General features: G+C 39.6%; 1 protein-coding gene across 1 annotated transcript in view; it reads right to left on the bottom strand.

Annotated features, from left to right (window-relative positions):
* The window catches only part of Neil3 (nei like DNA glycosylase 3), a 50,468-nt gene extending 37,866 nt beyond the window's left edge, over window positions 1-12,602 (bottom strand). The window contains exon 1 of the mRNA XM_031339808.1: window positions 12,287-12,602. Coding sequence (XP_031195668.1) covers window positions 12,287-12,442 — 156 coding nt within the window. The 5' untranslated portion in view covers window positions 12,443-12,602. The remainder of the gene's footprint in view (window positions 1-12,286) is intronic.
* Between the last annotated feature and the right edge of the window lie 520 nt (window positions 12,603-13,122).

Genomic DNA, 13,122 nt, shown 5'->3' on the forward strand with positions numbered 1-13,122 from the left:
AAAGCTGCTATTAAAAAAAAAAAAAGAAAAAAAAATTGTTGGATTTTCTAACCAAGTCAAAATTCTTTTTAGAAAAATTCTAAAAGTAACTTTTTGGGTTTTCTGATCAAAATCAGAAAGTCAGAAAAAAAAATCTAAAAGAGCTGTCTTCATTCTGGATAGTTGCTGGAAAACATTCTAAAAGAGCTGTTCAGCTCTCTAAGTAATTCTTTGGATTTCTGACCTCAGAAATACGGTTAGAAAATAAACATTCTTAAAGAGCTGTGTTTGCTCTCTAGAGATTTCCAGATAGTTCAGATCCTGCTAGAGAAAAAATTCTAAAAAAGAACTGCTATTACTTTCTGCTCGCTAATCTCAAGTTGACCAAGAGTTCAGTTTTTTATTTACATATCAATTCAGTGGTACACTCCAGGTTCCCTTTTGATTATCCTATGCATTGGCATCCTGTGATCTTAGTCCCTTGATTCTTAGGAGAGAGAAAGCACATTTTATTCTTTTTTAAACATTGCAAAAGAATTCAGAGATCTGCCTGCCTCTGTTAAGCACAGACAATAAGCTATCTGGGTGGGACTCCACCCTGGAATTACCATTCCAACAATGTCTGGACCTAAATTTGCTCTATCCTAGGCTGACCTGGGACTCAGAAATCTGCCTGTATTTATATCTGCCTGTTTCTGTATCTTTCTGACATGCTGGCTCATAGTATGGCTGCCTCTGTTCTTTTTAGGTCTGAGGAACTCCTTATACATGTAGCATCCTTATATTTTTTCATAATTGAGAAATTGCATATTTTTGAACTCATAGTTTTTGAGCTCTTTCCCACAGTCTTAAGGGCTGTCCTGAAGATCCTAGCATTTACCATTTTGCTGAGACATAGCCACATCCTAGACTCCTGGACAGTGCTGTCTCTATTTTACTGTAGTCATTAATGTTAACAGGGAGGACACTCCTCAGAGGAACGTGAAATACATACATTATTTTTTTTTTTTTTTTTGGTTTTTCAAGACAGGGTTTCTCCGTGTAGTCCTGGCTGTCCTGGAACTCACTCTGTAGACCAGGCTGGCCTCGAACTCAGAAATCCACCTGCCTCTGCCTCCCAAGTGCTGGGATTAAAGGCATGCGCCACCACCGCCCGGCAAATACATACATTATTATGCAGACAAGCTTCACACCCATAGTAGCCATCAATACTCATGGAGGGCCTTCCCCCACTGATGGCCCAGTCCCAGGGACTGGAGCCATATCATTCCACCCCCACTAAAGCCATGCCAGACTCTGCACAGAAATGAACTCAAGGACTTATGAATGATTGATTAACCCAGACTAGACTACTCAGTGAAGGGAGAATATTCATTTATATCAGCTTTGTTTGTATAAATGACTATGTAACTGTCCTAAATTAATAAACAAGACGAGTCTTGGTTTTCTGTCCTGGAGCCTCTAAGCCACTTATATATACACTTCAAGCCAAGTATAGACTACAGTAGCAGATTTCAAGGTAGGTTCCTATAGCAACCAATTAGTAGGTACAAAGTTTTTTAGGCTAGCCAGAACACTTTTAAGATGATGAACTACAGAGCAGATATAGATCTATTATAAGTAATGTCTATATAAGGGATTCTAGATTAAAAGTCTAACTTTCTTTTTAATTTTTCACTTAGAAATTAATGGGTCAGAACCTTGTTTTTCCACCATCCCAATTTCAACTGCCTCTTATCCAGGCTTATAGCTTCTTCTTCTTTCTTTCTTTTTTTTTTTTTTTTTTTTTTTTTTTTTTTTGTTTTGTTTTTTGGTTTTTTGAGACAGGGTTTCTCTGTATAGCCCTGGCTGTCCTGGAACTCACTCTGTAGACTAGGTTGGCCTTGAACTCAGAAATCTGCCTGCCTCTGCCTCACAAATGCGTGCACCACCACCACCCGGCAAGCTTCTTTATTAATATCTGGTTTTAACCATACATACCTTCTGAAATATTCTATTAAAGTTTCCAGTAAAGTGTCAGTGGTAAATCATACCCCATTTAATACACACACACACACACACATATACACACACATATACACAAACACATACATACACACCCACACACATATACACAAACACATACACACATACACACACATACATACACAAACACACATATACACAAACACATACACACACACATACACACACACACACATATATACACTGGAATACACACATACACCCATACTCACACTCATGTCTGGAGGTTCCCATGTATTTGACTCAAAAAAAAATAGCTACTTGTGCTATTTTTGTGCTTTGAGCTCATCTGGCCCAATGTTTTTACAAGTTAAATATCAAACTTACCATCTGCCCAATATCTGCCCAATTACAAATCCTTCCATAAGCTACCTACCACATTGCTGCTTTCCACCTTAGTGTCCTATACCACATTGCCCAAATTGCCTTCCCTACATGGGAACTCACATAATCGGATGGTTCCCACTACCCATCTACTCTCTGCCCAGACATTTTTCCTTCTTTCCTTCACCCACTTCTGACTTCACCAAGGTTTATAATGGCTCTTGGCAAAGGCTCAAATGCTGTCACAATACCAAATAAAATAGTCAATGAGTCCTAATTGTCTCATGTGAAGTCTCCTCAAATTGCTAAATTAACAGCTTTGACAAGAACTTACATCATTTACATAAAAACTGTAGAAGCCAACAGCTATGACAGGTCATGTTATTCTCTGCTCTGTCTACAACTGACATCCTCTGACAACCAAAGTGGTACATGACATCTAGAAAGACAACTCTTTCTACAGAAAATGGCCGATTCGTGGCTGTTTACGTGGATTAGTTCATTTCAGAAAACTTTATTGACTTTCTTGTATATTTCAGGCTGTGTTCTAGAAGCTGGGCATATACCTGTAAGTAAAACAAAGTGGATTACTCCACACTGTAGAGTTTATACCCTAGTAGAGGAAAAAGGCAAGGAAAGGGGTAGAGGGACAAGCTTAGGGGCACGGGGTACAGCAGATTGCATTTTGGGGGCGGGGCACCATAATCTCACTGGGGAATTGGCATTTGATCAAGTTTTAAATGAGGTAAGGGAGTGATCCATGGCTTTGGAAAATGCAGTTACAACACAATGCCTTTCATGTGTCACAGGCCAGAGTGGCCATGGCACAGAGGACCAGTGGGATGAGATAAGTGAGATTTGACATATAGAAGGAATCAGATTATGTGGCCCAAGGACCAATTTAAGGCGTGGCTTTTTCTCCATAATGGAGTAGAACAAAAACATGACCTACATTAGTATTTTAAATGGACTCAGTGGCTGCTAGATAGAATTTGGGCTGAAAGAGTTCAGGGTAAAAGCCTGAATATTACTTAGGAAACAACTGCAAAGAACCAGCTGAGAAACACAAGGATCTGGATCAGGATGATGGAGCAGTACTGAAAATGGACATATTTTTAAACAGATTTTGAAAGTCAAACAAGTATTTGCAGACAAACTGAAGGGGGAACAGGAGAGTCAGAGATCCAGGATGATGAGTTTTGTGGCGTGAATAATAAGAAAGGAAAGTTACAGAGAACGGAGGAAAGCAGGGAGGAAAGGAAAAGCAGGTTTGGTTTTAAAGCGTGTTAAAGTTGAGGTATCTCTTAGGAAAACATCAAGAAGATAAATATGGGATTCTGGGGTTTGGGAGATAACTGAGCTTGAAGATATAAATTTCGTTTAGTGTTCTGCAGAGAAACTGTCTAAAAAACAGTGATGTTAGATGAGATAGAAGGGACTCTGTACAGATAAACAGCACAGGCACGAGGTCTAAGGTTCTCCAGAGTTAAGCCGTTGGGAGGAGGCAGAACCAGCTAAGGCTTATGTTGTCAGGAAAAGAGTACTGGAAAGCAACGGAGGAGCAGGTGGGCAGCTAGCAAGGCAAGTGCAAAACCCAGCAAGTGAGGCACCCCAGGAGCCCCTCACAAATCCACTTCAAGAAAGAGGACATGTCCAAGGCCCCTGACAAACCCAGTAACACAGAGTCTGAGCCTCGACCCTGGCCTGGGCCACACAGGGGTAATCCACAGCAAGAGTTTTAGGGATGGAAGAATGCCAAAAGCCTGATTAAGCTAGGAGGACTGGAGAATAGAATCATAGAGACGAGGACTGAGGGATCGTAGAGAACAGGACTGGCTACATAAGGCAGAGCAAATCCACAGAGTGTACAAAATACAGAGTTGGGGAACGTGAGAAGAAATGGAGACGGGCAACTTTTTGCTTGTTTTGGGATGACTCATGTCTGTCTACGGCTGGCAAAGATTCAGTAATGGAAAGGGGTCACAGAGCAGCTGTAGCATTATTTTTTTTTAAAAAAGCAAGCAGGAAGGTTCAAGGTCACACACAGTTTAAGATGAGGATGGAGGGCAGAGGCTACAGGTATAAACGGGAGTCAGTATGAAGTCATGCACTGCTATTTATCTACTGATTGATTCCGTTCTCTGAGTAAACTAGGGAATAAGATCATGCACTAAGGGAAATGCAGGCCCCAGGGATGTGGATCCTCAAAAATTATGTGCAGTATGTGATAATGTTACTCCACCTCATTGTTCTCAGGTAGAAGCCAATATCCTCGGACAAACGGTGTCACCCACTCCATCCTATCATCTGAAATCTACCAAAAGACATCTATAAAAAGACATGGTATTGAAATCTCACTGGCTAGCACACAAGGCACCTTCCTCCTTATCCCAGCTAAATCTCATTACCTAATAGTCCTAATGTCACTGAAAGAAAATGCTCTGATTTAACTAGATAAGTCACTTATCTAGTGACTTGTGCTTACCCACATTTAACTCTCCCCATTTTTTTTTGATCATGTAGATTATGAAAACCTGGCCACTCTCTGACAGAGCTTTTATAGCTTATAATAAGGACAAGTGTCCCACCATTAGAATACTTTAATTTAGCAGTAACATTCCCGCTGTTTATTGTTTTAATTGAAGAACCAAAATATTTATAAGTAAAATTCACATCTAATTTTTAGTATCTTTTAATGCTAAACCACTATATGATATATATTTCAAAAGGAACCTATAGAAAATAAAAAGGCAAAAAGGGCAAACATCAGTTTTAATGGAAGTCTGAACATTTTGCCCCAATATTAAAATACCCAGGGCTCCAATACTCCAATGTTATGGACTGATCTAATTGTCTTCCTACTGATGATTTTTCTCAGATAACTTCTAACCATGTGCTAGTTGACTATACAGAATGTAAAAGGTGGACGATATGGCTGCATGTATACTCTATAAAGAGCACCTAGAACCCCACACTCTCGGGGTTATTTCAATGTGCCTTGTACTCCTAAACACAACCACACCCACACGCATGCATGCACACACACACACACACACATGAGCGCGCAAACACACACACACACACACACACACACACACAGCATAATAATCAGTCAAGGCAGTAAAGGTAATCCTAGAGCTTCAATCAGTACATCTGCTCTTAACTATCAGAAATTGTAGAAAGATCTGAACATGAAAATTTTGTCCATTTAGTATTATAAAGCCAAGGCTTGCTGGATTGTCCTTCAAACCTTTATGAACACTGGATTACATACTTCTTAACGACAAAGACCATATGCCCTTGCAAATCAATTCTGTTGTGCCTAGGAGGAGGAATCCAAAAATATAAAGGCCAATATGCTTAAAATGCATGAGACCATTATATATCTTCACACAGCTGTCAGTGAGAAGTGAAATATGTTGTTGTGGCTGAGAGAGCCTCAGAAAGCCTCCAACAAAATCCTTAAAGGTATAATGCATGTCTCACTTGCTCTACTGGTATTTTATCCGATTCTCCATAGCCCAAAACAATATACATTATGACATCAAAGAAAAATTGAAAACAGTTATGAAATTAAAGTTTCTACCAGGTTTTAAAAAAAATGTTTACAGCCCAATGAACATCAAAAGTGTAATGTAGGTGGTAGCAGAAGGGCAAGCCAAGGGATGACAAAGATGGGGAAATATTTATTTATGGAAAAGCAATGACCTGAAACTATCAAATGACTTCAGCACAGCAGAAAGTCACCTAGCCATCGATGCTGTGCGACCTTAGCTTGAATATGTTTTAAAGAGTTGTCTCTCATTTTTTTAGCCTGATGAGGTATTTGTGAATTAAAGTGAAATGTTGACATAGTTCCTTCCTTATATACATATACATAGTCTGTGAAGCTCTCTTTCATATATATATTACTCTGTGTGTGTGTGTGTGTGTGTGTGTGTGTGTGTACAGTGTGTAAACTTTTCTGGCTTTCACATTTCCCTATTTGCCTACCTGGGGATCTGAATAATCTTGAGGCTTTCTGCTGGTCACACTTAACAGAGGTTTTCTTAGCCACTACTATGTACTTATTACACTAAATTATTTATGTATCTGTGACTTTATTTCTCCCCTATCTATATAATTCCCTTGGGGACAGTGACTCTGTTTAGCAAATATCCCCAAGGGCTTTCTACAAAGTCTGGGGACGTTTGTAACATTCTCAGAATTAAATAGTCCCTTTGTCCTTTCCCTCCTAAAACCAGGACTGGATTGAAAATATAGGACTTCTGTCTCCACTGCCCTTTTTATAATTACCATAACCAAAATTTCTTGCCAAACAAACAAAAAAAAAAAAGATGACAAAAGCAATCTTTAATTTTCTAATTATATGCAGTACAAAACACAATTCTCATTAATATCAACTGCTATATGGAAGCTAAGATCTATGCCTACTGCTTCACATTCCCCATACAGAAGAGAATTAATAACCAAGGGCCCTTTTCCAATCAGAATGGCTCATGTTTAGCAACCAGTCCTAAAGAACCCCATCCTACTGTGCATTTACCTTCTGATAGGTCCATTCTGCATTCAAACGACGGCTTTAAAAAGGACTCGGGTATTCCATTTTTGAAGGAAAATTATACATAAAGACCACTTTAAAATTTGGGTTATCTGTTATGCAGGTGCTTGTCCAAGACAACTGATTCCAAGACACTGTCATTTTTAAATAATCAACTGTGCATAGCACTCAGGACAAAATACAATGTCACTTATGCTTGAGTCTGTAGTATCATAAGCAGTTTCACTGCTTCTTCTGTACCATCTTGTTTTATGAGCTTCTGCGTACAGAATGGGCAAGGCGTTTGCAATAAACCGAAGACATTTACAAGATATTCGCTTGTCCTGCTGTGGAATCTAAGGTTATCACCTCTTTCTATAAGCTTCTACTGCCCAGACAAATTCAAAAATTAATTTCCAGGAGGCTATTATCTTTGCTATAACTACACGCAATTGCCCAATACGTACTTGACTTTCTCATGTTGACCCTTATAATCCTGTTACTATGTTATTTGAACATTTGAACCTTTTCTTTCTTTGTCTGAAATAGAGATGAAAATCTCCGTGGCCACAATTTTAAGTATGATTGAGTAGGGTTCACCTTCCCATTTTCAAGTGGCTTAATAATATGAAATCTTCAAAACAACATATATTTTCAGAGACAGCACATGATTTATTGTGCTGATTACCATTTATCTTGCCTATCCATGGGTGAACTGGGAAGATGAACTTTTCAGAGCAGAATAAGACTTTTTTCCTAGACAAATGTTTTGACTCTCATTTAGTTGCATATTGTTGCCACAGAGAATGTCCTATTCACTTTCATAGTCTCAGTAATATATGTTTTTATATTATAGGTCACTTGTCTATCAATCTAAATCCTCCAAACCCCTAATTTCAAAAATGGTTCCTAGGATCCAAAATGTCTTTTGGACCATGAATAAAAATGTGTTGTATACCCTTGAGGACTTCTGTGGAGTCTAAACACCCTGTGCCTCACCTGATGATGTAAAGGATCATACACGCCTCATACAAGAGGGCATTCTAACACATTCTAACAAAATTGGGTCTACTGAGAAAGCTGTGCTTCAGGAAAAGGAGAGGCAGCCACAAGGATGTGTACTTTGCTAACTACTGAGCTAGGAGTTTTCAGGTCGTCTACCTTAACCTTGATCGAATAAAGTAAGACGTGAGTACAAGCATCTCCAGATGAGTATGTTGCAAACGTAAAGATGATCAGATGTTCTTTACAGCATCTGGGACAGTGTTGGATCAAAGCTACAACAGCCAGACACTGATGACTCTCATCTGAAGAAAACAATAGAACTACTTCGTTACCCTTCATTTCCTGAGTCCAACGGATAGGTGCTAGTAATGACCTTGTATCTCCAGGAAAGTCATTATCAGCATCACTTAAAAGGCAAGAAGTAGATGATGCATGCTCTATAAAACATATAGGAAACCCATTGGATATCTAACTAACTCATTCTTTCAAATAAAAGGCAAGAAAGATATCTATGTGATTTTTTTTCTAATTTGAACAAGGGGAAACTTTTAATGTGGGTCATCAGTACTTTGACATAGCAGATGTCTCCAAATGACATGTACAACTAAAGGTTCATGTAGTCATAGTAAGAGACTCCAGTTAGACTTTTATAAAAAATACTTAGCCGTTTTACATTATCCAAAGTTTGCTTTTCTCTATCTGTTCAATCTATATTTAAGTGCCTAGTTTGTTTTCCGATGCTGTAAAGGATCCTATAAATGATTAAATGTAGGTAACATATTACATACATGTATACAATCTTACACAATCGTCACAATAATCAGTGCATGTTTCAAATCAATAAATGCTTATAAATAGACTGTTTCATTTTTGTGGGAGGAGATTAAGAGCATGTGCCGATTACACACTGATTTCACTAAAATATCATAACCACCCAACAATTACAATTGGTAGATTGACTCCTCAAAGCTCATTAGCCAGACACGTTCATTTGCATTCTGATAATTTCTTATCATAGGGTTCCACGGACTCCAACAGAGTTTGACACAGTGTGCTTACACAGTTGCTTGGTTTTAAGCTGACAAGACAGTGGGCCACAACTTAGAGAAATAATACAGTGTGCGGATGACTGGCAGATGCCAAGATCTACAGAGAGCATTCTTCCAACTAGGAACCAGTTGTCACAGAAGTGGGGGAAATAGTGGCTTTTCTATGGACTCTAAACTAGAACAAAGAGAAATGCCATATGATAAACAGACTAAGTAGTTCACTCTGGCAGTAGCTCCTGAGGTAAGATATTTTATGTTGGTTTTTGGAATAATGATTATCTGAAGTTTGAATCTTTTATTTTAAGTGGCCACTTAATATTTCTTTAGCTCTCCTTTGTTATTTTTCATATTTATTACACTGTAAAGAATACAGTATGCAATTATTTTTAAATGCTGCTTTGAGAAAACTAATCATTTCAAGCCAGTAGTAGAAACATTAAATAGCTTTAGCTCTTTGGCAAATATACCTAAGAAACCAGGGATCATCTGTTACAATAATGATCTTGCCAGAAGTTTGTGACAATGGGCCATATTTTAATGAAATTTAATATGGATCCAACATCGCTCTCAAAGGCAAAAGACTGTTGATATTTATAAAGGTTATTATTATGCTTTTTAGATCAAAGGCCCAGAAAATGAAGCCACAACAGAGTATCTAGAATTCCACTGAAAGCCACATTATTAATTCCATATTGATTTTCAATCCAATGTCAATGGAAGCAAATCCTTCCTTCTAATCACACAGCTCTATTCCAATAATTAGTTCCTCTTTCTATTAAGGCATTATCCATAATAGCTTTAAATGCAGGGCTATTTATTTGTGGAATATAGCTTAGTGAGTATAGTGTTGCCAAGTGAATCTAATCATTGCTCAACCATTAATAAAGCACTTATATGAGGCTATCTAGATGCACTCTTTGGTGCCGTCTGAACACAGAAATGAAGAGAATTATCAGAGCAGATAATTGACTGAGGTGAACAAAATTTAAATGGTGGAGGACACTGCCAACACCCAAGGTCATACTTCCTCAGTTAATAAGGATCACTATCGTGTACTGGGCCTTGTAGCATACGTTCCAGTAACCACTCCATTACTGAGTCTTTTATTACTGAGAGTAGCTATAAGATACATAAAAGTCTGAAGGGAGATCAAACCTTGGCCCAACACCTTGCTACAAGTGACAGTGCTCAACTGATTTAAACTCACCTTGAGCCCTTCAGCCCTTCGGGTAGCATCAGGTTTATCTTTATTGTACAATTATTCCTCCTCATGACAACCTGTACTTCACGTTTTGTCACAGATGATTAAAATAAATTTAAAATGAATGACCAATGCTATTTTTCTCTAAATTCCAATGAGGTGACTATTGAAAACAAAATCTTGGTTTCTTGCAACAGGAATCTTATTTTTATAAATAGTAACTTTTCATGAATCAATTGTTAGAGATAACACAGGTTTTACTCTATCAGTAACTAGCTAGGAGTTTACCACACAGCATTACTGTTGGATGACATAAATCATGGCGTCAAGGAAGATGCCTTAGGCATTGCTCTGTGCAAGAGCATTCATTTCTAAAATAGTGGCTGGCTTACTTCACCTAATCTCTACCACCAGCAGCTGGAGCCTAACAAGCTCCTCACCTGGGTCACTGCAATACCTACTTGAGATCTCTTCCCGTGTTTTCTTCTTTGATAGACAGGGGTTCTAGCCAAACTGTAAATAAATCGAACCACCATTCAAGATTTCTCATGATGCCCAAGATAAAAGCCAGAAGGTGACCTATTGGAGACAGCTCAGCAGGCAAAGGCAGCCGGCCACTGAGGCTGAAGATGTGAGTTTGGTTTGCTCCCTGGAGCCCCCACAAGGGAGAAGAAAAAGGCTGTCCCAACTTCCACCGGTGCTTTGACACACACACACAACTACATTCAGCCTCACAAACAATACACATAAAAAGAAAATCCAACTCCGGAAACCGAGGTCCCAATCGTGGTACATAGAGTTCTTTATAATCTACCCATCAGCTGTAATATCAAAACATCTTCGGATCTCATTCTTTTACATACACACTGGTTTTCTTTCAGGCCCCTGGACGGCATTCCTCTGCATATATGGGCTACTTTCATCTCAGGAACTCTGACTTTCCTATGTCCCCCTTCCTTATCGGCTCTGTTCCTCCACAGGGAGACCTCCCTATCTCTCTGTATGTCCTAAGAGAGACCCACACAATCCTCTGCAAACTTTGTACTTTGTACTTCATTGTGTTACCCTTTATTGAACGGCCATGCATTTTTTTCACAGCTACAACATAAAGACAAATGTATTTTCACCCTCTTGTACTTTCAGAGTATACAAAATTTTGCTGAATGAGTGATCTCTGTCAAAAATAATACTTTAGAGAAACCATTAACATAGATCTCTATAGTACTCTGAAATAATTTTGGGAAACATATTTTTTAACAAAAAAAAAAGTACAGAGCATTTGTTGACATACCAAGTCAAAATAAATAGAAGCATAAGTGTTAAAAGATCCAAACCTTTTTTATTTTTTTCCTCCCTCAGCTTGAAAATACATCTTCCTTGTTTCTTTCAAGTTGGAAGCATATGCTAATTTCATAGCAGGCAACTTCTTTCCTAGGCCAAAGGCTATGAGGGAGCTTTGCAGGAGAAACTGAAGAACAGCACAATATTGTATGTATCCATGAAATACAATTAACCACACATCTAAAGGGCTTTAAAAGCCTGGTCTTTTCATCAGAATATCAGAATATTTTTAGTATAGTTCTAAGTTCCTAGCAAATGACTATCTAGCCATCAGCAATGTATGCCCGAGTGGCAAGCTGTGCTATGATTTGCTTTCAAACGAAATAAATTCACTTAAGGAAACCAGAACTAGCTTTTACTGCTCCTTCATTAGATGGCAATATTCAGCTGAGTGAGATTTTAGTGCTAAATTTTCCGTGTGCAACGTTAGAATTATATATTACTGATCAACTTCAGAGTTTTGGGCAAGCAAAGGGCTAGAATTCTGTTACAAGTTCAGTCTTACAACAGGAAAAGAAAAACAGACCAGACCCTGCACAAAATCTGAGGATATCATCAGTGAATGGAGACGGTAAACATCAGAAAGCATCTTTTACTGACTGCCTGTTAATAGGGTTGTCCCAAAACACCTTCCTTGGATCTAGCACTGGCATTATTAGCCAGCTTCTAGAGCTAGGACTCACTTCTTAGGTTACATAAATGTCGGGAAACACAGGCTCTAGGCCACGGGGACCAGAGTAGATTGGGCATCCCAGAACCTGGGTGGTGTTTTTTACTCCACTTCCTGCTGCAGCTTCCAAGCAGGACACAGGACTCACTTACCGACGTAGCGACATCAGCCGGGGAGCCTGCAGGGGACGTGGCAGGGCCCATGAGGCTCTGCAGAGCTGTTCCCCGCACGCCAGTCACCGCTTGTCCCGGTAGCACTCGTGCCCGAATTTTCTCTCCATTCAGTGTACACCCTGGCCCTTCCACCATCTCTGTAGCGGGTCCGGAACCCCTGCTAGTTGCAACAAACAGGCAACTTCACTTTCCTGCTGACACAGACTGGGCGGGAAGGAAGTTCAAATCTCCCGCGCGCCCCTCCCCGCCTCGCCAAAGCCACGCCCAGCCTAGGCCTCGCCTACCAGCAAACCCCGCCCGTCTGCGTCCAGGCCCCGCCCAGATGGTGCCGACTCCGCCCCAGGCGCCCTGAAAGCCCACAGAATTCAGGGCTTCTGCTGGTCTCACACTTGTCTGTCATAGGTCTTCCTGTGGAGCTGGTGCACAGTGAAAGAAGTCACAGAACCCGGCTCGGTGTAAGAACTCAGGAAACTGGGAGCTGAAGACTAGAAACTACGTTCGAGCTACTCAGCCCATACTTTTTGAGCTGAAATAGAGCACATAAAAACAATGTCAAGTTTGTGGTTTCATAAAAGCCCAGCACTGTAATGAAGTGAAAGTGGAAAAATAAATGTGGAGATTTGTCTAGTGGCTTTCGGGGGGGGGGGAGGTGCGGGGGAAGAGGGTGATGAATGATTACAGTTGTCTACATTAGACTCAGGACTGTCTGGACTCTACATTCTGTTAACTCAAATTCATTTCGGATCTCTGTCCTTTGGTGGATTAAAGTCTGAAGTGGCCCTTTCCCTTTCACCTTTGTATTGTTTACCGCTATC

Source organism: Mastomys coucha, unplaced genomic scaffold (assembly GCF_008632895.1).
Source record: "Mastomys coucha isolate ucsf_1 unplaced genomic scaffold, UCSF_Mcou_1 pScaffold22, whole genome shotgun sequence".
In the NCBI taxonomy this organism is placed as follows: Eukaryota; Metazoa; Chordata; class Mammalia; order Rodentia; family Muridae; genus Mastomys; species Mastomys coucha.